The following is a 26,049-nucleotide window of genomic DNA, read 5'->3' on the forward strand; positions in this document are numbered from 1 at the left end:
CATTCAAAGGAAGGAAGGTGATTTCTTCCCCACCACAACCACAACCACCCCCTCCTCCTCCTCCTCCCTCTTCTTCAAGCGTCTAACTCCATCCCTCGCCGAGCTTGAATTCCTACTTGACACCAAGTAATTATTATTTTGATTGGAGAAGGTTCCACTTTTAACGCGGCTCAGGGTGTTACTCACAGCATTCCACCCCCTGCAAACTCATGGTAGCAACCGAAGGCATGTGAGGCATTAAATAAAGAAGCCAAATGGATGTCTGCACGTGTGTGCGTGAAAGCCAGCAGAGCAGGAGGACACAAGAAGAGCTGGGGAAGAGGGAACTTCCATGAGAACAGGAGAAGGACAGTGAGAGCAAGGATCAAGAGGTTTAAATGAATTCGGAGGGGAGGAAAACCCAGGCAGAGGCGATCACAAAGGTAGGAACATCCGCGACTTTATCACAAGAGACCTTGGAACAGACTTGGCTAATCTGGAGCCTTCCAGGTATTTTGGACTGGCTGGGGCTGATGGAAGTTGTGGTCCGAAACATCTGGAAGAGCCCAGATGTTTGTCAAAGGCTACCAGAAGAAGGGCATTTTTCACATTCTGTTCTAAGCAGCTACATTTCGAGCAATCATATCTCATATCTGAGATATATCCTGCACCATTGTTGAAAAGTAGGCTGTCCATTGCCAGGTGATGAATGAAATGCACATCTCAGCTTATGAAAACCTTTAAACTTTATCTAGGGGGAAATTTGCAGGCTGCTAACCCTTAGCAAAGGGGCACGGGCGGCACTGTGGTCTACACCACTGAGCCTCTTGGGCTTGCTGATCAGAAGGTTGGTGGTTTGAATCCCCGTGACGGGGTGAGCTCCCGTTGCTCGGTCCCAGCTCCTGACAACCTAGCAGTTCGAAAGCACACCAAAAAGTGCAAGTAGATAAATAGGTACCGCTCTGGCAGGAAGGTAAACAGCGTTTCCGTGCGCTGCTCTGGTTTTGCCAGAAGCGACTTAGTCATGCTGGCCACATGACTCAGAGAAACTGTCTGCAGACAAAAGTCAGCAATAAATAAAACAGATTTTAAAAACCCAGAAATCTGATACTGAACAGTTTCAGGCTGTTTAGGGTTTAATATCCAGTGTATTTAACGAAAGAATGGGTTTATTCTACCAGATGCTTACAGGTGAAATATTCCTCCTAGCTCTATTAAAACTGATGGGCTTCTGAATGACACTTGAGACTTCAGCATTGAATGAATGCTCCCATGCACTTTCTTCAGATTAACACAGCCCTAATATATCAGTACAAATTGTCCTTATTTATCAGGCGAAGACTCTGGGTTGTATACAACGCTGCATGAGCTGAGTTTTGCTCTTATGACAGGACTGCCTTTTCTTCCCATCCCCCTGTGTGCCACCCAAATCTGCTCTTTGTGTGTGGGCGGGTGTCCTCCAATCCCCTGGAGTAGATTTTGAGGGGATGGAGGGGAGGGGAGTTGAAGAAGACGATCCGTTGCATGAACATATGAAGCAGAGCTGCAGAATTGAATAAAACCCCTTGTGTTCTGATACCTACCTGTGCAAATAGTACTGTTATACTTGTGGCTCCTCAGATATTGCTGGACTCCCAGCTCCAACCACCCCTGACGACTGAATTGTTCTGTCTGGGGCTGGAAGGAGTTGATGGCAGCTGGGCCACCGGTTCCTCATCCCTACAATATATTGTTACGTCACTAGGGGGCACTGAACTTCAGACAGTGGCCTCAAAGTTGGGCAGCTTTCAAAGGGGATGAGTCAAAATTCCTGGAGGAAAAACTTTCAGTGGCAACTAATCATGTAAGCCTCCTGTATCTCAGAGGTAGTTGTACAACTGTACAGTAAAAACCATTTTTAAAAGTTAAAAGCAAGACATGAATCATGGTAGAAATACGTGTTCTTAATTGCCTGCATAGGCCTGGAGGGATAATAAAGTTCCCAGCAGGCGTTTAGAAGTTGAAACGTTTGAAATATTTATAAAAACCACCCTTTCTCCAAAGGTGCTTGGGGAGACTTAAAACAAATATATATAAATATCATAACACAAACAGTATAAGCAGGATGCCGCTGAATGTCGATAACTGGAGGGCGGCAGCAGGGGGTGCTGTTGTGCTCATACACAGCTTGGGGGATTCCTATGGGAATCTGGTTGGTCACTACGGGAAATGGGATGTAGGGTCTTTGTTGTTGTTGTTTAGTCATTTAGTCGTGTCCGACCCTTCCTGGGAGTCTTCTCTTCTCATGAGGTGGCCAAAGTATTGGAGCCTCAGCTTCAGGATCTGTCCTTCCAGTGAGCACTCAGGGCTGATTTCCTAGCCAGGCCTTTTTTCTTATCTAGCTACAGGATCTCCTTTCTTTTTTTACATAACTGACAAAAAAAAATGATGTTTTACAAAGGGACGCTTGCTTTATCACCATATGTGATTAACATTCCCCTCCCGTCTTATGAGTTTGCTAATACATATGATATTAATGCTATTAAATTATTACAGACTGAATTTATATCCTGCCCTTCCTTGCGAAGGAGCCCAGAGCAGCTTTACTTATCGTACAAGCGTCCCCTTCACTTACGCAACCCCCACACGCATAAGTGAAATCACGCCAAGTGGAGAGAACCCTCTAAACACTCCCTCTGTTGCTTTCTTCGATCTATATCAAAAATACCGTATCCAAAATTATCCGCAACTAGAATCGAAGCTCTGGGGCCGTCAGGAGGCCAGAGGACGTGCAGACAAAGCTCTGCTGCATCTCTGATCTCTTCGGGGCTTCTTCTGCCCTCACTGACGTCTTCTTCAGGCTCCAGGGAGGGTCTCCTCACAAGCCACGAGGACTCTCCAGCTCTCTCCCGCCGTTTCCAGGCTTGGATCGAATTATTTCATTTCTTTCCCAGTGCCCTTAGCATAAGCCGGCGTGTGTAAGCACAGGGGGCCTGTAGTCACCAATGTATTTCTGATGGCTTGATGAACTTACTCACAACCCTGGTATTCAAAATAAAACCATAAAGCTTAAAAAAATATCTCAGCCCATTCAGTGTTTCGGCCAAGGACACAGCCCCTTCGATTCTTCCTTTTGTGTCAGATGGCAAAGTAACAAGGAAGACTTCCGTAGATTAAGGCAGGTGTGGGGAGCTGGATTATGAGCTTTGATAGGTGTGGGTGGCTCTGGCCACCTATCAGTCACCTAGTCTTACAATGACATCCGGTGACCTTTTTGACCTGCTGATGGTCAGGGTCTTGTGAAGCCCCTTTCAAAGCACTCTCTTTGATCCCAGGCACCTCCAGGCAAGGGGCTGGAAGTTTTCCCTCTTTGGAAAGTCAGCCAGTGTGGACATTGTTGAGCAGGATGGACCAATGGTCTGACTCAGTGGAAGGCAGGTTCCTATGTTCCTATCTCAGCTTATAAAGCCAAGTTATGATTGTCTGGATGCGGCCGCTGCGAGGAGCCTTGAAAACTGAAGGTGCCATATGAGCTGCTCCTCAGATCAGCGGTGGAACGAGGGAGCCATTTCCATCCAGTAATGCGTTTGTCACAATCAGTTTTGCTACAGGTCAGCTTCCGCCAAAACCTAAATTATTTGTCTCATTATCCACTGTTTCTGAAACTAGCGTTATTTGTGTAATTAAGCACTTCAGTGGAGGAGAAACATAAAAACCAATGCAGTAAATAATGTAATTATTTGCATAGCATTTGCGGACTAAAACAACAACAACACCCAATACCATGCATATTCGATCGGGCAATTTCCAATACTGACCTCCGTCAATGGTGTGCAATTTGCGTTCCTGTTTCCATTTCCCCTCATTCCAGGAATTTGAAATTTGAAAAATTCAATGCGCCCCAAGTCTTACTGTCTGCTGCGGCAAAGTTAGTAACTTACGAAAGTTCATGTAAGTTACGTTGACGTTATGTTATTCCACCCCGTTTGTTTCAGCGCAAAGGAAACACAATGCGTTTGGGGAACAGGAATAAGCACAATCAATTATGTATCGTTTGCTTATGATTTGCATGTGCCAAATAGATTGATTTCTCTTTGCGAAACCTGGGGTGCCGGGTCCATGCTACAAATTATAGGGAGACCTAATGAAAACGAAAGCTTCTTCTTTAGAAAGATGCATATTAACACAGGAGACTGAAATAATCACAGAATTTGGCAGAGGCTGGTTTCCTGCCCTCGGGCACCACGGCACTCGCGTGAACCCCGTGTCCCTTACCGGCGAGGCCAAGTCCGCCCCCACATTCCCCCCCCCCGCCTGTTGCAACCCGGCCCACAAAAACAGGTCAGGGGAGGTTTGAGGGAGCTCCTGCAATCCTCAGCCCGCAGAAGAGGGGTGGAGGCTGCGAGGAAGGAATGTTCCCCAACTGCCTGCCTGCCTGCCTCCTCTTTAAGTACCAGGAAGGATCCTGAAGGGAATGAAGCACGAGATTCCCTCTCAGAGCTGCGACGAGAGCATCTGGAGCAGCCTTCTCGGCACTTCCGAGTGCCGAGGCCACATGAGGATTTTTAGACCCTGAGAAAGTTTGGCTCTGCTGACACCCAAAGGCCCTTGTTATGATCTAGGGTAAGTCTGGAGATGCTTCTGGGTTTGTGGCTGTCAGATGGGAAATTTGGTAGGACCTCAGATACACCTGGCCACATATGCCCTTTGGGCGAGTGAATGCAGCCGGCCATTTAAGCGAGGCGTCACCCTCGGAGGGCGAAAGGGCTGGTCATCCAATTTGGCAGAGTGACGTGCCCACCCTCAGGCAGAGTTTGTGGTGCTGTCCAGAAAAGCGTGAATAATCGGTTATTAAGGGCGTCCTATATTTTACCTAGGGATGCGGGTGGCGCTGTGGGTTAAACCACAGAGCCTAGGACTTGCTGATCAGAAGGTCGCAGTTCAAATCCCCGTGACGGGGTGAGCTCCTGTTGCTCGGTCCCAGCTCCTGCCAACCTAGCAGTTCGAAAGTAAATCAAAATGCAAGTAGATAAATAGGTACCGCTCCGGCGGGAAGGTAAACGGCGTTTCCGTGCCCTGCTCTGGTTCGCCAGAAGCGGCTTAGTCATTTTGGCCACATGAACCGGAAGCTGTACGCCAGCTCCCTCGGCCAATAAAGCAGATGAGCGCCGCAACCCGAGTCGGCCATGACTGGACCTAATGGTCAGGGGCCCCTTTACCTTTACCTATATTTTACCACTGGAAGTGGTTACACCACTCGGGCAGGAGGACTGTCCCCAAAATGTAATGGAGAAGGGGCCTCTGGCTAAGGTGGTTGTTCACGCCACGCTGGCAAACGGCGAAGGCAATTTTACCACGCTCTAGCTGCTTCCTCACATTTCCGGCCAGGCACTGAGAGGTGGCAGAATTCTGCCCACAAGACCAGAAACACGGAGCAGTAAATTCCCCTTGCTCTTTTCGGCAAGATGGCACAGGGCGACAAGATTACCACTGCATGGGAGTTACTATACGATACGATAATCTTTACTGTCATCGTCCCATACAGAACAACAAAATTGAAAATCAGACATTCAGAAACCAATAAGCCTGTTATCCCAGCTATCCCAGCCTGGTTAGCCCCCTAAAAACTCTGAGACCCCATAATATACTCCCATAGAGACTACCTTACACTGGGTGTAAATGGTCATCTTTTTTCACCCAGCTGTGACCTTGGCTTGCAGGTTAGGCTGTTGCTGCTGCTGGCAAAATGGCTTTTTCTTTCCAGGTGTCCTCCACACCTCAGCCAACCGCAGCTCCCATTAACTTGTGAGCAAGGTCATAGAATCGCAGAGTCGGAAGGGACCACGGTGGTCATCTAGTCCAACCCCCTGGAATCTTTCGCCCAAAGCGGGGCTCGAACTCACAACCCTGGGATTAAGAGCCTCAAGCTCTACCAATTGAGCTAAATGAAATGAAGTTTCCCCAGCCAGTAATGTGGGGGTGGGGAGAGGCTTCACCTGCTGTATTTCTGCCTGTCCCACAGCTGTTTAAAAGCACAGGCCAGCCTGAATAACGGCTAAGTCTGAGCCACTCACCGGGTGCTTGTAGAGCCAGGTATGCAAATGTAATATTTGTTATTTGTGTATTCTGAATGTTTCCTTGCCGTTTTTCAACCACGCTAGCAGTAGAGGGCAGCAGAGGAGGATGAGAAAGCAGGAAATTCTCTCTTAATCGATAAGCTCTCGTCACTGGTAATTAAAATCCTGGCGTCCCATAATGGCCCTGAAAACTGGGACGCCTCCTCCGCAGCCTTAGTCATGCTCCATTCTTCCCAGCTGGAAAGGAAAGACAGCAGCTGAGGAGTGTGGCTGCCACACCTGATTTTCTGAGTGTTTTTCTGTCAGTCTGTAGCATTTCCAGCTGGTGCGGTTAATTACGCCTTTGCATCCTTTTACATCACCCAGCTCTGATGAGGCCTGCCCACTCGGAGTGCTTAATACTTCTTTTCCCTTTTCCCTTCTCCTTACCCTTTTCCCTTCTGCTCCTAACAGGAGCATAAGAGCCGTACTTCATTAGACCGATGTCCCCATCAGTCCCTGTTTCCTGCTTCCAACAGTGGTCAGCTGGTTTTCTTTCTCTCTTTTTTCTCTAGGTTTTTTTTATTGGTTTTCAAATTATTATAGAACCACAGAGACAAACAATTAAAACAAACAAACAAAACCCATAATATAACTCTATAAGACTCACTTTTTCCCTCCTAAAAAGTAAGGGGAAATGTGTGTGCATCTTATGGAGTGAATGCAGGCTGCACATCTATCACCAGAAGCCAGAACAGCAAGAGGGATTGCTGGTTTCACTGCGCAGCGATCCCTCTTGCTGTTCTGGCTTCTAAGATTCAGAATATTTTTTTTCTTGTTTTCCTCCTCCAAAAACTAGGTGTGTCTTGTGGTCTGGTGTGTCTTATAGAGCGAAAAATACGGTATCCAACTAACAACAGGGCACACATAAACTAAGAGTATTAAGTAGTAACACCTAATTTAAGATCATGACATACTTGAAAACCTGAAACTAAAACGATATGTTTTAGTACCTAAACATTAGGAAGAACTTCCTGTCAGTAAGAGCTGTTCGACAGTGGAATTTGCTGCCAAGGAGTGTGGTGGAGTCTCCTTCTTTGGAGGTCTTTAAGCAGAGGCTTGACAACCATATGTCAGGAGTGCTCTGATGGTGTTTCCTGCTTGGCAGGGGGTTGGACTCGATGGCCCTTGTGGTCTCTTCCAACTCTATGATTCTATGTCATAAAGTCCCACAATGTTGAGTAGAAATGAACAGAATCTACCTGTCCCTTAGAGACCTGTAACCTATGTGCTATTTTATCAGCAAAAACTGAATTCAAGATATTTTTTTACTGTAATGATATAATCAGATTTTTCAATTGTTGTGCCATAGAGATTCTGGCAGCTGCGGGCATCCATGTCAGAAGTTCATTTTGGTGAAATGTCCACATAGTATCTGTCCACATATTTATTAGGGGTAACTGAGGAGAAATTGAACATGTGTTTTAATCATCTTTGATGTCTCCTGATAGATTTCATTACAGAATAAGGCACCCTTTGGGCATTCCCAACAGAGATGGAAAAAGTCCCTTTATCCCCACAGCCTCTCCAACTATTTGGTGAAGTATTGCAAGCAATATAAGATAGTTGAATGGGTATGCAATGTATAAGATTTAAGGAACATTCTCTCACATGTGCAGATACAGTGGTACCTCGGTTTAAGAACAGTCCTGTTTACGAACAATTCGGTTTATGAACATTTCGGTTTACGAACATTTCGGTTTACGAACAATTCGGTTTACGAACTCTGCAAAACCGGAAGTAGTGTCCCAGTTTGCAAACTTTACCTCAGTCTAAGAACGGAATCTGGAGGTGGGAGGCGTGCCTCGGTTTAAGAACGGTTTCGGTTTAAGAACGGACTTCCAGAACGGATTAAGTTCATAAACTGAGGTACCACTGTACTTAATTGTGTGGCTTATTATTTAAGTGGGTTAAAAAACAACCCAACTAGTCTTCTATTTGTTTTTTAAAGATCCTCAAGGTAGCATACAAGAAATTAAAAATCTACTATATTTTTTGGGAAAGTTGTTTCTCTGTTTGCTTTTGGACACCTCTTAAGATATTGTAACCCATTTTTGCACAACGGTTCCTGAGATCAAGGACCAGGTTTTCTTCTGTGTTCAGATACAATAGGATGCCATTTTGATTCAAGATGGAGGACTGAATTTTTAGCCACTGGTTTCAAAACTGTACTGATATGTTGGTTTCTTAGAATTCCCAAGCCATGCCTATTACAATGTTGCTAGTACACAATACACAATAAAATGATAAGGTATAGACTAAAATGAGAATAAAGCAGCAACACAGAATAAAACCAGCAAATGACATAAAAGTCATGACACTTCATGTCAAAGATCAGGAAAATTTTATTTTATTTGGGGGGGGGGGGGCTGGAGCCTATATGACAATAGTAGTTGACAGAGGGGAAATGTCCCTCGGGAGGGAATTCCAAAGCCAGGGAGCTACCACAGAAAAGGTCCCGTCTCTCCTGTAATCACCTGCTTAATCTCTGGTGACGAGGGAACTTGGGCCAGGGCCTCCGTTGCTGAAAAGCCTACAAGGCAACAGGCATCCCCATTGCTTGCTTTCAGCATCTGGTGTTTGCATGTTGACTGCCTCTCCGCATGGAGGTTCCACATGAAGTGATCATTGCCAATGCAGCTGTTCAGTGGAACCTCCAGGGTGAGATGCAGTTTACCTGTCTGAGTTGGGGACAGTTGTCACCCACCCTGTTCTGTTTATGAGCTCTTGCGGGGGGGGGGGACTTCACCAATTCAGCTAGACGCTATGTTACGTGGATCTTTGCCTGATCCAGCAAGGACTTATTCTAGCCTCCGGTGTTCCTCAAAAGGAAATCAAGCATTTCACAATCTGATCTCAGTGCCTCACGGGGCCTTGCCAGGCAATTCACAAACACATGACGGTCTCACCACTGCGTTACTCACTGCGCAAAACAGAGTTTTTTTCACTTGGCACAATAGAGAGTGCCAAGTCATTTGAATACCTAGTACAGCAATCTAATTGATTTAGGGCGCCAGCAGATTAAATACAAGCTTCAGAACACTCTTAAGCCTCGTAGTCGCTGCCAGGCAGTGAACTCAGCACCCAGATAGATGTCTGGCCTCGTATCAGGCAGTTTCCCATCTGCCTAACCGGCCACGTCATTGCAATCTCTTCCTTCACCTCTCGGAGGAAGAAACTAACCCCAGGACTGAGCTGTGGGTGGCCAGCCGGACGCCGGAGCAGCAGGGAAATGACAGCCCAACTGACTTGTTTAATTCCACGTAGAAGAAAATGAAAAGCAGCCTCCAGCCTTTGTGGAAATACATTAGGTAAATAGTGTAGTCAGGATACTCCTCAAGTGCCAATAATACAATTAAATAGCTTAACAAGGCCACCTGGATTTATGTTCAGGAAGTTCCCTGCTCCCTTAGGCACACACTCAACACAAAATTTATGGATAACAGGCCTTAAACGGTTGCCTAAGATAGTGGGCTGCTTCCTTCTCAGCTACCTGAGCTGGAAGAGGCGTAATATTCTGCTTTAGGCAACCAGTTGCAGGGGGTGGGCCAGTGGTGTGGAAAAAGTGTGCATACAATTTTGGTTTCTCTCTGGTTCTCATCTTTTAAACCTCCAGTTCCACACATTTGCCCATCAGGGTGCACTAAAAAAATAAAATATAATAATAATAATAATAATAATAATAATAATAAAGCCCTAATGAGAACTCATCAACGTTTTAGTGGGAATTTCTACTAATATACACATTTTTCGATGCAATCTTTACCAGATATACACTTAAATAAAAGCAACTTCCTCATATATAATACATTTCTGCACATCACTTTAACATATATCTGAGCCAAAACTGAGGGGCAGCTTCTCCAGCTCCAGCCCCACTCTTGCACAGCTCACATTCATTTCAGCGGGAACTTCTCAATGGACTGTGACGTGCAAGTCGGTGTTAGAAATGCGACAGCAGAGATCATTCTGTGTGTAATTTAAGGGTTAATTCTGTGGTACCCTCAACTAGCCAGGAGGGGGGCAGGAGGAGCTGTTGCTTAGCAACCAGTCAAAGTGGCATCATCTTTGTTGCAGTAGCACAGGCTCGGATTGGTTGTGTGGTTCTGAGGGAGATTTAGCTCTGCGTGCTTTGTTGAATGTCTCACTGCTTTGTACAAGGTCTAATGTAAGGAAAACAAAACCTCTCTGTTTGTCTGTTTGTTTTCCAGTTCCCTCAGTAAAGTGTTATCAGGACTTCTTTTCTCTGTGGACCCCGCCTGCGTTATCTAAGTGACTTTGCTAACCGCCCGCGCTGCCTTTTCCCCAATCTGCCAGCGCCGCTCTTAATGACACCCAGTATTCCTTGCCTTAGCCAGAGGCAGCCCTCCTATATCTTAAGACCCCGGGATCCTTCTCCAGACGTTTGGAAAGGCCTCGCTGCCTTGAGAGATCTCAGAGCATTTGCTCCTTTCTGCATCCTATCCATTCCTTCTCTTCGTCACAAAATAGAGCACAAAAACCCAGATCTCTGCAAAGCTCCGCAGGACTCCAAGGCCTGGGAACGAAGCCCATCCTAGGAAGAAGCATCCCATTTGGGGGAAAGAGAATTCCAGAAGTTTCCAGACTTGTCCATAACTTAGGCCAGGTTTTGGCTAACTTTGCCACATGCAATTCACGCCTTACACTATCAAATGTTTGCCCAGAGTCCAGGTACATCCCGTCTTCTCACCCATTTTGTTGTTGTTGTTTTAGGGTGGTGGGGTGCGGCAAAGCAATAGGAGAGAATCGTGACAAGCTTTTCTTCCCATGCTTGTTTTTAAACCATGTTCTCAAAATGTCATTATGGGAGGTATGGGTGGTACTTCTAAAAGGGGAAATTCCAGGCCTTAATTCTAAGTATGTTTTGGGAGTGGGGCTAGTGGCAGTTGTTGAAGGGTGAGAGAAAGGCTCTCTGTACATACACGTGGGGACCTTTATTTATTATAGACCATTAATTGAAACATATCTCGTTAAATGGGGCTAAAATGGAATGGATGTGGCCTAAAGGAGGAAGAGGGGCTTCTAAGTCTGGTAGTAGTAGTAGTAATAATAATAATAATAATAATAATAATAATAATAATAATAATTTATTATTTATACCCCGCCCATCTGGCTGGGCTTCCCTAGCCACTCTGGGCGGCTTCCAAAAGAATATTAAAATACATCAAACATTAAAAGCTTCCCTAAACAGGGCTGCCTTCAGATGTCTTCTAAAAGCCTGGTAGTTGTTGTTCTCTTTGACATCTGATGGGAGGGTGTTCCACAGGGAAGGTGCCACTACCGAGAAGGCCCTCTGCCTGGTTCCCTGTAAGAGTGATGGCTGCTTATATGGCTGGGTCGGATTCTGTCAGGCTCTTCTCATTAAGTTTAAGTTCCAATATTATTATGTATAATAATATATATTATGTATAAGTTCCAATATTGTTAAGTTCCAATGTCTTGGTTGAAACCCAAATATGACAGATGCCATTGTGGCTACAATCCTCACCCAACTCAACTCCCTTCTGTCCCCAAGTCCTTCTCAAAGGGCCAGTATTTTTGAAATCAAAAGCAGAGTTGAGAGTAGCTATTTTGAAGAAAGAACGACCGCCCATGGCAGTCTCCCTCAAAAAGGACATTGCATTTGCCAATTTGCCATTTGCCAAAAGCTCTCTTCCTCTCAGACTTAATATTTTCTGTTGAAAGGCAGCGGTGTTGGCTGCTAGTTCTAATCCCAGGCCAGATTTCCTTTAGTCTTGCTCGGACTTTTGAGTTGGCGACTCCAGGCGGGTTCTTGTCCTTGGGGGACTGGATTTGGGCCCCGGGGTGTCCAGTTGCCGATTCTCTCCTTTAACGGGTTTGAATTTTTGCAAGCGTAGCATAATATAACCAGAGAAACTCCCAAGGCACTCAGCCACCCCGCCACCCCAGTAGAAAGGAGATGAAAGCAGGCAGAAAATGACATTCAACAAATACTTTGCTTGCTTTCCGTAATACATTGGCTCTCCTAAATACACCAGCCTTTTTTCAACGTATTGTTTAAAAAGAAAAAGGCTCTCTTTAGTTGATACGAGAGCATGGTTGTGTGACCTTTCTTGACTCAGCCCTCCTCCGTCACATTCCCACCTCTTCAAAAACCAGTCACCAACCACTTAATGCGCTGCGGAGCCATTATCTTCCTCAGGTGACTGAGATACTTGTCTTGCTAATTTGTTTTGTTGGTATGCGAAGGCAGATTTCAGGATGCGTTCCAACTTTTTGCCACGCCTGCTGGATATTTCGTTCCGCTCGGTTTTTAACCTTGGGTAGACTGAGGAAACGCGTGCCGTCGTTTCTGTCTCGTCGGCTGTACCTGCCCGGACAGGTACATCGCCGGATTGCTTCCTTTGGGCTTTTTGACAACAATTCCACCCCCCACCCCCCAAAAAAAACCCAAAATCTGGTGGAGAAGAGGGAGAGAATTCCAGCCGCAGCAGGACACTGACACAACTGCCTGAAATACAGTTTTGGAAAAGAAGTTTAGCTGCCTAAGGCAACTGCTGAGACCGGTCTTTTCCTCTCTTGCAGGGTCCCAATTATCTGGGGACTCTGGTGAGTTTGCCTCCTGCAGCTCCACCACCTCCACTTCCACCTCCAGCTCCTGTTCCTGCTTCACCTCCAGCTCCACCGCCTGCTCCAGCTCTAGATCTAGCTGCAGCTCCAGCTCCACCGATGAGCTACTCCAACGACGAGATCACAAGGTTGCATCGCTGCGAAGATCACCATGACGGAGGCTGCCCATGCTCTGGCGAGGGCTCGCATTGCTCAAACGCGGAATGCCACAGCCGGAAAGGTAAGCCCTTTCCTGACTCACGGCAGATGGGCTTGGGTGTAGTATGGGAGAGATGGTCAGGTCATTCCATTTATTTATTGTTGCATTCGTACCCCGCCTGTCCTCCAAGGTACATTTTGAGTTCAGGTGCCCATGGTTCTCCCTTGCCCGGGTTTATTATCACAACGACACTGTGAGGTAGGTTCAGCTGAGAGGAGGTGACTGGCCCAAGGTCACTCAGTCAGCTTCATGGCAGAGAGGGGGTTTCAAACTAGGTACCCCAGGTTTAAATCCCATTGGCTCCCCATTAAAACATGTGTTAAAAGAAACAATATACCGTATTTTTTGCTCTATAAGACGCACCAGACCATAAGACGCACCTAGTTTTTGGAGGAGGAAAACAAGAAAAAAAATATTCTGAATCTCAGAAGCCAGAACAGCAAGAGGGATCGCTGCGCAGTGAAAGCAGCAATCCCTCTTGCTGTTCTGGCTTCTGGGATAGCTGTGCAGCCTGCATTCGCTCCATAAGACGCACAGACATTTCCCCTTACTTTTCAGGAGGGAAAGCGTGAGTCTTATAGAGCAAAAAATACGGTACTCTAAAAATTGGAATGGTAGGAATTGTTTTCGAATTTCATCTTCCAGTTGTTAAATCTGAGCATCAACAGGACTTCTGTTCTCCGTATTTTGGAACAAAACGTGTATCACTTTACCACTTTCTTCTGATCCCCAACAATAGTTTTCTCAAACAGAAACTGAAAAAAGTTGTTTATACAGTAGGCTTCCCACCCACCACCTGAATTTAAAAAATAATAATAATTCTCAGAAGGTTAACTGCCAATTAGAACTTTTGTTTTGTTGCAGCGAACAATTCCTGTAAGTAGGAAGTTAATTAGCGCTTACCTCCGAAACGCATTTGAATAGTTATTTCATTAATTAGCATAATACGTCAAGCCTTCAGTTGCTTAACAACTTCTCCTTCTTTTTCAAATACTTTGCAACAAGCATTAGGGCTGCCATTCAGAAGTTATGAATTAATTGCTAGCTTTTCCTTCCTGGTGTGGCGCTTCAGGTTATGTCAGAAACAAACTCAGGGATAAGTTACTGAACCCAACTGCCATCGTTTTAACAGCTCAACAATTCTCTCTGCAGATTTCCTAAGAACACTTTTTCTATCTTAATTACTTTACACCTTCAACAATTCCCCATCACATAAGGAAAAAAGTCCTTGCATCTAGCATGGATGTGATACCCTTGGGAGTAATATCCTTTAAGGAATATTAATAAAGCAGCCCCATTTTTATAAATTTAATGCCATGCTTGCACTTAAAACTCTTGTTCTTAGATCTATTTCTTTTTATATTTATTTCCACAAGATCCTCAGTAAGAATTTTTTTTTTCAAAAAAAGAAGAAGCCCTTCATCATTTGAACTCATAGCTGTAATTACTGTATTCATTTGTGAGCCACTTTCTGGTCAGTTAGCCCCTTCTAGCCTCAAATCCCTAATGTGAAAGAAAGGTTGATGTTCCTGCACTTGAATTTTGCATTATTTCTGCTTGATTTAAAAAAAAAAAACAACAGCAGAAACTGAAGCCCAGTTCCAACACCAACACGGATTATGTTACTTCAGACTACAGATAGGGGCACATATAAATAAATGCACTACATAAAGGTCCATAAATAGCAACACCCTAGAGGTCCCAGGCCCTAAGGAAGTTAGATTAGCTTCAACCAGAGGCAGGGCCTTTTCAACTCTGGCCCCGGCCTGGTGGAACGCTCTGCCTCATGAGACCAGGGCCCTGAGGGATCTGATTTCTTTCCGCAGGGCCTGTAAGACAGAGTTGTTCCGCCTGGCCTTTGGCTTGGAGCCAATTTGATTCCTTCCCCCTCTTTCTTTTTCATTTTTCCTTTCTCCTCCTGTGATGAGGCTGCATTTTAATATTTTAATGTTGTATTTTAATTTTGTTTTTAGTTGTAATCATTCAACTTGTTTTTATTATTGCTTGTAAGCTGCTCTGAGCCCGGCCTTGGCTGGGGAGGGCGGGGTATAAATAAAAATTATTATTATTATTATTATTACATGGGGGGGGGGGAATCCTTGCACAAAAAACCTAGCCTAAGCTTCCCCTGACATTCTAATTTTGTGTGTGGAGGGAATTATTGCTATGTAATAAGCATTCAGTAGTGTGAATCTTTTCCTGCAGTTTAGAATGGTACAGTCCAGACTCTGTACACAGACTTGACTTTAGCCAGTTCTTAGGCACTAAAGTTCCTATTTCTTTGAGGAAGAACAGGCTCCATCTGGAAAAAAACGCAGGAGGAAATTGGCGATTGTGGAACATTGCATTTTATTTTGACAACAGCCCTGTGAGGTATGTTAGGCTGAGGTGTGGTGCCACCAGCGAGAATCATAACTGGATGAGGGGCAGGATTTGAACTCAAGATCTCGCCTGTCAAAGTCCAGCACTCTGTTAATTTAGGGTCTGTCTTAATACATGCCTTGGCCTGAAAGAACATGGGACAGCCGCTTTGTTGAAGCTTAGCAGTTTTGGGTCTGGCCAGAAAGCCTTCCTTGCTATCTTATTATTTTCATCATGAAAGTGAGACAGAATATATTGGTGTTTTCCACCGCTTTGGAGCGGTAGCTCTTTTTCTGAGGGGGGGGGGTGTTGCTGTTACTTTTCGCATGCCTGTTTGCAGAGCGTTAAGGAAATTCTGAAATGTAGGTCACACCTGAATAGTAGCAATGTAATTTATGTGTTTTAAACCATTACAGTGGGTGGCGTGTGCGGAAGGAAGGCCTAGATGTTACAGGAACACCCAGGGGAGGAAGTTCTGTTGTGCTTCTTGGCATTCTGTGGACAAGAGAACCATTTCACTCCCGCCAGGGCATTCCCTGTTGACACAGGGTTTACTACCCACTGCCAACCCTCAAGTATGCAAAAATAGGCTTGGATGCACGTGGACTATTGCTCTAGGGCGGTTCATAAAAAACTTTTTTTTAAAAAAAATGCCTGCTCCAAAGGTCTTATCTTACTACACTAGGGATTACCGTATTTTCTGCTCTACAAGACTCACTTTTTCCCTCCTAAAAAGTAAGGGGAAATGTGTGTGCGTCTTATGGAGCGAATGCAGGCTGCACAGCTATCCCAGAAGCCAGAACTGCAAGAGGGATTGCTGCTTTCGCTGCGCAGCGATCCCTCTTGCTGTTCTGGCTTCTGAAATCCATAATATTTCTTTTCTTGTTTTCCTCCTCCAAAAACTTGGTGCGTCTTGTGGTCTGGTGCATCTTATAGAGCGAAAAATACGGTGTATATAGCTATATCTGAAATTTCATACTGTACTTAACTGGTCTTCTAGAGATCATCATTATTTTCACTCCAGACAAATTCAATTCCTTTTGCAACATTTTGCATGAAGCGAGTTTTACCTTGATGTTGCTTGAGCAAGCAATGTGCATGAGCAGGATGCTTCATTTTTGGTAAACAAAGAGTCAGACTGTAAAAGGATTGTTGCTGCAACAGCCACTGCTGGTCAATATACTGTATTTAACTGGTTTTCTAGAGTTCATCATTATTTTCACTCCAGACATATCTGAAATTTCATGCATATCAGTTAATATCTTGACCCTCCTCCATGAAAATAGCTGTTTACTTGGCCGTTTTCCTACGTCGTGAAGGCTGAAATTTCAATTCGGTGGAGCAGGGTCAAGATATTAACTGATATGCATGGAATTTCAGATATAGCTATATAATCCCTAGTGTAGTAAGATAAGACCTTTGGAGCAGGCATTTTCAAATATATATATATTTATGAACTGCCCTACTATTGCTCTGTGGCATAGCAGGTACTTTATGTACAGAAAGCTCCAGGTATGACCCCCGGGTAGAACTGGGAAAGATTCCTGCCTGAAACCTCAGGGAGTGGGCTGCCGATCAGCATAGATAATTCTAAGCTAGATGCAACTGAGCTGGTGACAAACGTATTGCTCTGATGTGGTCATTTGGACAGCCCTGGACCTCTATGCACACTACCCAGGCTTCCAGCCCAAGGAGGTCCCTGCTGTGCTGCTAATGCATTTCACCCCCCAGAGGCGCACTCCATTTACTCTCAAGACAGACAGGTGCCAGCCAGATGGGCCAATGGGATCCAGTGGTATAAGGCAGGTCTCCGTGCTCTTCTTATGGAGAACACCTGTGCAGCATCAAAAGCTTAGGTGGCTGGGTGGACATGGGGAGTGTTGCCGGACAGGATTTCCCAGAGGCAGAATGTCCTGCCAGGCTTCTCTTGTCCCTGAACGTCCTCATGATTAACAGGACCAAGTGGGAGATGCCAACATGAGCAATGCACCACACCCTCTTGTGGCATAGGAATATCTGGAAATGATGTCAAGTAGCCGGAAATTCCAGAGCCAATTCCGTTGTAAGGCAGAATCGCGGGAGATTTAGGAGCCTATCGCCACGTTTCTTTCATTGGAACCTATCTGTGCCATCCCAGAGTCAAAATAATCTTAGGGCTATGCAGTGCTTTTTTTTCTTTAAAAATGTTTAGGGGTACTCTCATTCCGACTCAAGAAAAACCAGCATTTTATAATTCAAATCGGGGGAAATAAATACAGTAAATGGACAAAAGTACAGAGAGTATGCATGACCTCATGATGGTGGAAAATAGTAATTTTCCTACTCATCTTGAAATACTGCCCCTCAAGGAGGCCAGACTTTCATTAGTAAAGCACCACACATCCACATTTCACACTGCTTCACACATTAAACACTCGCTTCCGTCTGAGACTCAGGAAACACTGCGAGAGGAAATGAGGCTGCCATCGGGGGTAGCAACGGAACTGACGATTCACTGTGCTAGAGAAGAAACTAACTTTTTTTTTAAAAAAAAAGTTTCTTCTCCTGTTAGATTCACAAAATGTTTAGGGGTAAATTGTAATGATGAGAAGCACTGCAAAAATAAAACAAAAGAAGCTATACTCTATTTTAGTATATTTATATTTAGTATATTTTAGTTTTTAAATATATAAATATTAAGTTTTAATATTTACTGTTAGCAGAAGTGGTTTTGCTGCAGTAAGGTGACAGAGCACTTTAATTGCATAAACCTAAATTTCTGATATGCACTTGAATCCCCTCTGTGAAGTACTGTCCATCTGAAGGCAATATTCATCCTGGTCCTGAATTTTGGACCAGGAATTGTCTAACCACATGTATCCCTTGCTCACAAACCTCACGGTTGAACTCCACCCATCGGTAAAAGTAAAGGTAAAGGGACCCCTGACCATTAGGTCCAGTTGCGAACAACTCTGGGGTTGCGGCGCTCATCTCACTTTACTGGTCGAGGGAGCCGACGTACAGCTTCCAGGTCATGTGGCCAGCATGACTAAGCTGCTTCTGGCAAACCAGAGCAGCGCACGGAAACGCCGTTTACCTTCCCGCCGGAGTGGTACCTATTTATCTACTTGCACTTTGAGGTGCTTTCGAACTGCTAGGTTGGCAGGAGCAGGGACCGAGCAACGGGAGCTCGCTCAACTCCACCCATTGGTACACAACCTAATTATGCTGCAGAAGAAATCTCCAAGAGTCTCTAACAATTAAGGGACTTCAAAGCTCAACTCAGCTTCCTGTTCAGTCACTGAACAGGCAAATAAAAAGACTTATAAAAAGTGCTTACAGTTACCATTAATTCCACTGAATAATTATCTAAATTTCCAAGACGGTGATGAGGATTCTTTTTTAAAAGCCCTGTAAAAATGGTTCCTCCATGCTGATTTCTGGGCCCAGGAAACGGGTGTGAATGGAATAGGGGCTCTACAGCATTCCCAATACAACTTCATTTACCCTTCTCTTTCATCTTTGTATTTTAATAAAACATTCCAGTAACCTAACTACTGCGCTTGCTCTCACTTAGCCACTACGGTCCTACCTCCTTTAGTCGGAGGGCCTGGGGCTGGCTAAATGGGGAACACAAAAGCTGTTATGCACGTAGCCTTAATTATAAGAGTGCGACCGGGGTTTTACTGAACTGAGAGTCAAATAAGAAACTGAAAGTAAAAGTGCAAAGTAGGTTACAATTTAAAGGAACACTATTGGGGAGCAGTGTTCGTCCAGTGTCACATTTTTCTGCAATATCATTAGCCATGACATTAGCAATAAGCTTTGCAAGAGATGAGTTGCCAGATGAAACCTTGCAGGGGCTCAGTGTTTGAAATTAGCCAGGCACCAGGCGCATTTTGCACCTGGTTTTCAACCACTTGCAACCAAGTGAAGATGTCTGGGTGCAAGGATGGATGGTGCCTGACATCTTTACTGATCTGGCCTGTTTTCACACACTAATACCCCAATTTGCAGAATTCTATCAATTGTATTTTATCTGCACAATCAGAATGAATTTCTCAAATCAAAATGCTTTTTTCTGTGTAGCCTGAGCAGGAATAGTCCCTTTTAAGCAAAGGGGGTTGGAAAAAGCCAATTTATATGTGGACTATCCCTGGATCAAGTGACTTTTATTCTTTAAAGTTCTCAGTGTTCTTAACCAAGCTCAAAGTTGTCATCTGAACTAGTCATACAGTCCATCAGTCAATCCATCAAATGGCAACTAGAAATTCTGTTCTGGCGACTGTAACCTTGATTTAAGGAGACATTTGGCACCTAGCTTATATATATATAATAATAATAATAATAATAATAATAATAATAATAAATCTTTATTGTCATTGCCCCCTTCGGGGACAACGAAATTACTTGTCTGCTCCATAAAAACACTAATCAAACAATACAGTATAATACAGCAAGGGAGATTAGATGACTTTCAAAGTCCAGGCTTCCCATTCAGGGCCGAGATCGCTCTGGAGAAGAAGCTGTTCTTAAGATGGCTCGTTCTTGTCTTCATCGTCCTGTATCTCCCTCCCGACGGCAAGAGCTCAAAGAGACAGTGACCAGGATGCGATGGATCTTTTACTATGTCCAGTGCCTTCCTATGGCACCTTGTGGCATAAATCTGCTCTAAGGTGGAGAGTGGGTTTCTGAGTTTCTAACACTGAAGAAACTGCTTTGGAAGGGGGCAGTTTTCATTCCCGCCTTTTCTAGAACTGCAGGCCTTCCTGTTCCCACAGCTACCATTAAAACAGGCTGCCCAATTCTGGGCACTTCCAAGCAGTCTGTATTTTCAGCAGGGATTCAGTTACGTACCGGCAAACTCGCGTTGCACAGTTAAAGTTGATTTGCTGCTCTCGTGCAACAAACCTGCTTCCCTCTTCACCACACCCAAAATCTAACTTTTTGCGCTTAGGAAAGAGTCAGCAAAATGCACTGGGAAGTGTAGGGTAACAATTGTTTCACACAGCATCACCTACTGGTCTTCAGCTGGTCTGATCTAAGGTGGGTTTACCACGCAAAATATATGGTAAAAAAGATTAAGAAATGGGTCCCCAAAGGCATGTCTGGCTTAAAAGTGGGTCTGAAAGGTTTGGCGATACCTGATCTAACCTCTCCCAAAACTGACCAGAAAGATTGCTCAATAAACAGCCAACATTGTCTGACCTCCCTGCAAACTTTGTGCAAAGCCATCAGGGCGATCGCCGACAGCCAGGTCATCTGAAAGCCACCCCAGTTATCTCCTGCTGTCATATCGATGCTGGTCCACGGTTTACGGATGCTGTATTCTTTTCCTCTCCTCAGATATCCTGACGGAAGATGACATTTACTGCTGCTCCCTTTCCAAGACACTGTGCCACACCTCCACGCCCGTCACAGTGGGCTTCTACTCCCCCTGCGGAAACCGGCTGCATTCGCTGCTCGATCATATTGGAAGTAAGTCCCGGGCAAAAACAAAAAAAGCATCAACTGGGTGGAAGGGGTGGGGGTTATTCTTGAGTATTCAGTAATAATAGGGAGGAAAACCTTGCCCCCGTGCCTCCTAACATGGATTTTTGCCATAAATAGGCCTTTTTCTCTAGCCTGTCCATTCAATCATTCAATCAGGATTTTGTTATTTAAGAGACAAGCACAAATGTACAGTGGTACCTCGGGTTACATACGATTCAGGTTACATACACTTCAGGTCACAGACTCCGCTAACCCAGAAATAGTGCTTCAGGTTAAGAACTTTGCTTCAGGATGAGAACAGAAATCGTGCTCCGGCAGCGCGGCGGCAGCAGGAGGCCCCATTAGCTAAAATGGTGCTTCAGGTTAAGAACAGTTTCAAGTTAAGAACAGACCTCTGGAACGAATTAAGTACTTAACCCGAGGTACCACTGTATTGCTCATTTGCCAATCAGGCTGTCCCACATGCACGGACAATAAAAGTAAAATAGGTACATGCATAATGCATCAAGCCACACTAAAATACGGATTAAAAATTATACAATTACAACTGGCTTACGTGTATTAACATAATATTAACATCTAAAGTGGCATGTAAGTGTTTTCCACATCCCTCAAGCCAATTTTACAAATTGCACACTCGTAAGCGCTGTGTAGTAATCTGTTCCCAGCCAACTCAAAAAGAACTTTTCTTGACGGGGGAGGTTAAGAAGATTCTTCCTGCAGTGCTCTCCCCAGCAATAAGGGGCTCAATTTAGCAGCTTCTCGGATCTAAATACAAGGGGCATTCTGATTAAAAATGGGTACCAGGTTCTCTGCCTTCAGGCATGCACAAAAGAGTGATGATGAGTGAAGGTGTAGAGTCATAAAATTGTAGAGTTGGAAGGGAGCCTGAGAAGCATCTAGTCCCACTCCCTGAAACGCAGGAATCACAGGTAAAGAATCCCTGAAAAATGGCCATCCAACCCGTTTAAAAACCTTCAGTGGAGTCCTCCACCTTCCAAGGGAGTCCGTTCCACTGTTGAGCAGCTCTCACAGCCAGAAAGTCGGAATCTCCTTTCTACGTTGAAGGGAGGAGGGATAATAGCTGGTCCCTACATCTCATCCCATGGGACGCGGGTGGCGCTGTGGGTTAAAGCCTCAGCACCTAGGGCTTGCCGATCGTAAGGTCGGCGGTTCGAATCCCTGTGGCGGGGTGCGCTCCCGCTGTTCGGTCCCAGCGCCTGCCAACCTAGCAGTTCGAAAGCACTCTCAGGTGCAAGTAGATAAATAGGGACCGCTTACTAGCGGGAAGGTAAACGGCGTTTCCGTGTGCGGCTCTGGCTCGCCAGAGCAGTGATGTCACACTGGCCATGTGACCCGGAAGTGTCTTCGGACAGCGCTGGCCCCCGGCCTCTTTTGAGTGAGATGGGCGCACAACCCTAGAGTCTGTCAAGACTGGCCCGTACGGGCAGGGGTACCTTTACCTTTACATCTCATCCCACTTTTGAAAGGCTAATGCCTTTTTGTTCCACTTTGGCAGAATGCATGCACAAGGAAACCATCCGGAGAGAAGAAAACGAGTACAGGAGGACACATGAGAAGCCCCGGATACCGGAAGGATGGAACTACCTGACGCTTCTATGGTACTTGGTGTTCTATGAGCCGGTCATCACAGAGGTTCATCTCAGGAGGAAGAACATTGACTTCATGTTCATCAGATTCAGCGCCTGGGAATACGCCGGCAGTGACAAGCTGTGGGCTGGGCTGGTCACCACCTTGTGCGACCGCATCCGCCACCAATTCGGCCCTCTGCCTCTGAGCTTCTACCACGTGGTGGGGAGCAAGCCCCACTTTGCCTCTGGGTTCAGCCAGCAGGAGTGGAGGCTCAAGAAGAAAGCCTCGTTTGCAGCCGGAGGGTTCCTGACCATCTTGCTAGCTGGCATTGGCCTGGCCACAACTGCGTACCTTGTGCCAGGGCTGAGGGACGGCACTGTCTTGAAGATCCTCGCCGCCTCCTTGGCCAGCGTTACCGGTTCAGGGGCCTTGGTGGCCATTGCTCCGGTGATTAAGCACCTGATCATCAGCCAGAAGAAGAAGATCGAGAGCATGACCAGCAATGAGAAGTTCACCAGCCACCTGGGCTTCATGAGCGCTGTGAAGAAAGAGATTGCACTCCTCACCAACTTCGTGTATTACATGGAGATCTTTGAGAGGCGGCGGCTGAGGATTGTCTTTGAGATTACCAACTTGGACATGTGCTACCCAGAACGAGTCATCGGGGTCCTGAACGCCATCAACACCCTGCTTTCAGACACTAACGCCCCCTTCATCTTCATCCTGGTGGTGGACCCTTGCGTCATCGTCTCTTGCTTGGAGGAAGCCAGCTGCATGAAGGGCATGGCTGACAACGGCTACCTCTACCTCAACCGGACGGTAACGCTGCCTTTCTCCATCCCGGAAATTGGCCAGAGGGCAAAGCTGCGGTTTCTGCATGAGGCCTTCCAGAGCCGGGAGGACTTGATGTACAACATCATCACGAGAAACGTGGAGCAGGGGATCAAAAGATCCAAAGGGAAGGACAGGGCCTTGGGAGACATGGAAGCGTCGGCAGAGATGGACCAGCAACAGATCGACGCTCAGGCCGTGCAGTACATCCACGAGGCTTTCCACTGCTTGCACGACGAATTCGATTCCCTTTACAGGTACATCCCAGACAGTATTGTCCAGATGAAGAGAATCGTCAACACCATCCCCATCACTATCCGGCTTATGGCCCAGCAGCATGTCTTGAGACATGCCATCTGCCCCCGGTCGGTGGCAGCCTGGGTCGTCATGGCCAACCAATGGCCTTGCCGCTTGAGCTGGATACTGCAGTGCATGGAGGACAGGCGGCAGTGCCACACAGTGGGCGAGGACGGCGAGGAAACCATGTGGCACGTCTTCGCGGAGAACTGCAAGGAGCTCTTCTCCCATCATACGGTGCTTCAGAACATCATGGCCTTGGACAACGACCCCGAGCTCTTCGAGAACTTCTTGTGGCACGATTTCCCTTTCACCGTGAAGGAAGGGGAGAAGTACGTGAGGTACACCGTCAACTTGGACCACTCCATAAGGTATCGGATGGGGCAGCTGCGGTCCCTGGCTTCCCTGGAAAGGGACTACCTCAAAGAATTAGCTTCTCTGGAAAAGGAGAAAGATAAGGAGAAGGAAGCAGCTTCCTTGGAAAAGGAGGAGGGCAGAGAAGCAGCCAATTCAGGCAGGATGGTGTAAGGGGTCTGTTGGAAGGTTATCAAACGTTCTGTAATAAGGTACGACCAGTCATGGTGGACAAGCTATTTGAGAGACGATTTTGCCTGCGTTGCCCATTTATCCCTTTGGTGTGGATCAGCGAATGAGTGTCGGCTGTGTTCCCAGTGTGGGGTTTCCCAAACTGTGAGCTTCACCCGGGTGGTTCCAAGGTGTGTCGGTGGATTTCTGGGACAGCCGTCACATTTTCAACTGTACCTTTTATTTATTCCCTTGTGTTTTATTGCACTGCAATTTGAATTCTGTGAAACGCGGCTGTGACACGACAAAATACAGTATGTAAGAAATTAAAGGGAGCAATAAAAATGCAATTAGGAAAACCTACTGGACCACAGCTGCTGAAACGGCAGAAAAACCAGTCAGTGCCCCCACTCCAGCGATTCACTGACTTCAATGCAGGGTGATGGGGGGGGGGGGCATAAACATCCCAGAATCCTCTGGGAAAGGCACTGGGTATTGTGGCAGACAAGTTTACGGTGGGAAGTGTTTCTTGATGTCTGGGAAGTTTGAAAGCCCATTTACCATCAGCTGAGGAACGCACATCAATCTGCAGCGGGAGACGGGATTAGGAGAGACTTCGGGCGTTCCCACACGTGATGCTAAATGGGCCACCTTTGAACTTCCTTCTGTTCTTTTTGCGAAACTTAATGGAAGCTGTGAATACAGGAACGAATGTGAAGAGAAGGGAAATGAGTGCTGCTGTAGCCAATGAAGGATTTAGATTTGCGCAACAAGCTGATTGAATTATTTAAGGTGTTTAAATAAGTTTTGTTTGTGGAGGGGGGAGAATATGGATGCTGAGTGACATCTACAGCAGGGCTGTGTGTATCTCACAAATGGAGAAACAGCAGCTCTGTCTGGCAAGGGCTCCAATTCTCTCTCTCTCTCTCCCCCTCACCCCCTCATTTTTGGGCTTTCTGCCTTCTGCCATATCAGTCCCTTTGGACACTGCTGGCAGGTAGGGAAGGGTCAAACCAGTCTAATTTCTTGTCCATGCCACTTTTGTACTGATTCTGTGATGACTCTGCATTCATCTCCTTTAAATAAAAAAATAAACCTGTGCAAGAATTTGCATTTAAATATGACGTTTTGAATGTATTTTCTCTCAAAGCACACATTTCTACTGTTTTGATGCTTCTTCTTTTTTGAGCTAACAAGTGCACCAGAACATTCAGGAAGTTTAAAAAAAAACTAGCGGATAATCCAGTTCAAACCTGCACATTAGTCCAAGCAGTAAGAATCAGGTCAGGAAATCTGCAAAGACTGAATTCCTTAAGCAGCAGCAGCATACATTATGATATATCAACCCATACTTTATTCAGGTTCCAGCATTTGCTTACCTTTGCTGTAGAGTTTCGGTTTTTAAAAGGCAGGTAAGCACACAGCCCTGAGCTGTGTGTGTAAAGTTTAAAAATGATCGCCTTATACCCAGTTAGAGAGCTAAGCCTGCAATCCATTGAAGTCAATGGGGCTTCTGAGCAGACATGTATAGGATTTTGCTGCACGTTACATTTGTTGGAATTTCAACAGCCTTTGCTAACCTGGCTCCCTTACAGATGTTTTAGACTACAACATCTGGAGGGGGTTAGGTTGGAGAAGCCTGGTCTAGAATGAAGGAGGGAAGGAGTCAGGCAGCCTTATGGATTTAAGGCTCAGCCTACTCTCCCAAGCAACGCCTCAGCAAATGTTGGGGAAGAACCGCAGCTCAGTTGCTTAGAGCACCTGCTTGGCATGCAGAAGGGTCCCGGTTCAATCCCTGGCATCTCCAGCTACAAGAAAGATTTCACCTAAACATTAGGAAGAACTTCCTGACAGTAAGAGCTGTTCAACAGTGGAATTTGCTGCCAGGGAGTGTGGTGGAGTCTCCTTCTTTGGAGGTCTTTAAGCAGAGGCTTGACAACCATATGTCAGGAGTGCTCTGATGGTGTTTCCTGCTTGGCAGGGGGTTGGACTCGATGGCTCTTGTGGTCTCTTCCAACTCTATGATTCTATGATTCTAGGTAGGGCAATGAGAGCCTGTCTGTCTGAAACTCTGGACAGAGCAGT

At 45.7% G+C, this 26,049-nt stretch overlaps 1 protein-coding gene across 4 annotated transcripts; it reads left to right on the forward strand.

The window, feature by feature from the left end:
- Positions 1 to 25,083, forward strand: NKPD1 (NTPase KAP family P-loop domain containing 1). 4 transcript variants are annotated; one of them, XM_083455102.1, is made up of 5 exons: positions 1 to 422; positions 10,286 to 10,766; positions 12,642 to 12,906; positions 20,572 to 20,703; positions 22,238 to 25,083. In XM_083455102.1, the coding sequence occupies exons 2-5, from the start codon at positions 10,722 to 10,724 to the stop codon at positions 23,965 to 23,967; spliced, it is 2,172 nt and encodes a 723-aa protein (XP_083311228.1). In that variant the 5' UTR covers positions 1 to 422; positions 10,286 to 10,721; the 3' UTR covers positions 23,968 to 25,083. The 4 variants fall into 4 exon arrangements, with proteins under 4 accessions (XP_083311228.1, XP_083311227.1, XP_083311226.1 ...); XM_083455100.1 differs by lacking the exon at positions 1 to 422 and adding an exon at positions 4,202 to 4,581; XM_083455101.1 differs by lacking the exon at positions 10,286 to 10,766 and having other exon boundaries at positions 2 to 422.
- The last annotated feature ends 966 nt before the right edge of the window (positions 25,084 to 26,049 follow it).

Source organism: Podarcis tiliguerta, assembly GCF_965153285.1.
Source record: "Podarcis tiliguerta genome assembly, chromosome: 8".
NCBI lineage: Eukaryota > Metazoa > Chordata > Lepidosauria > Squamata > Lacertidae > Podarcis > Podarcis tiliguerta.

Coding starts and splice junctions, on each gene's coding strand:
- NKPD1 (XM_083455099.1), top strand. CDS start 12,298: ATGCGAAGGCAGATTTCAGGATGCGTTCCAACTTTTTGCCACGCCTGC. Junction 12,907..20,571: donor GGAATGCCACAGCCGGAAAG/GTAAGCCCTTTC, acceptor TCCTCTCCTCAG/ATATCCTGACGGAAGATGAC. Junction 20,704..22,237: donor GCTGCTCGATCATATTGGAA/GTAAGTCCCGGG, acceptor CCACTTTGGCAG/AATGCATGCACAAGGAAACC.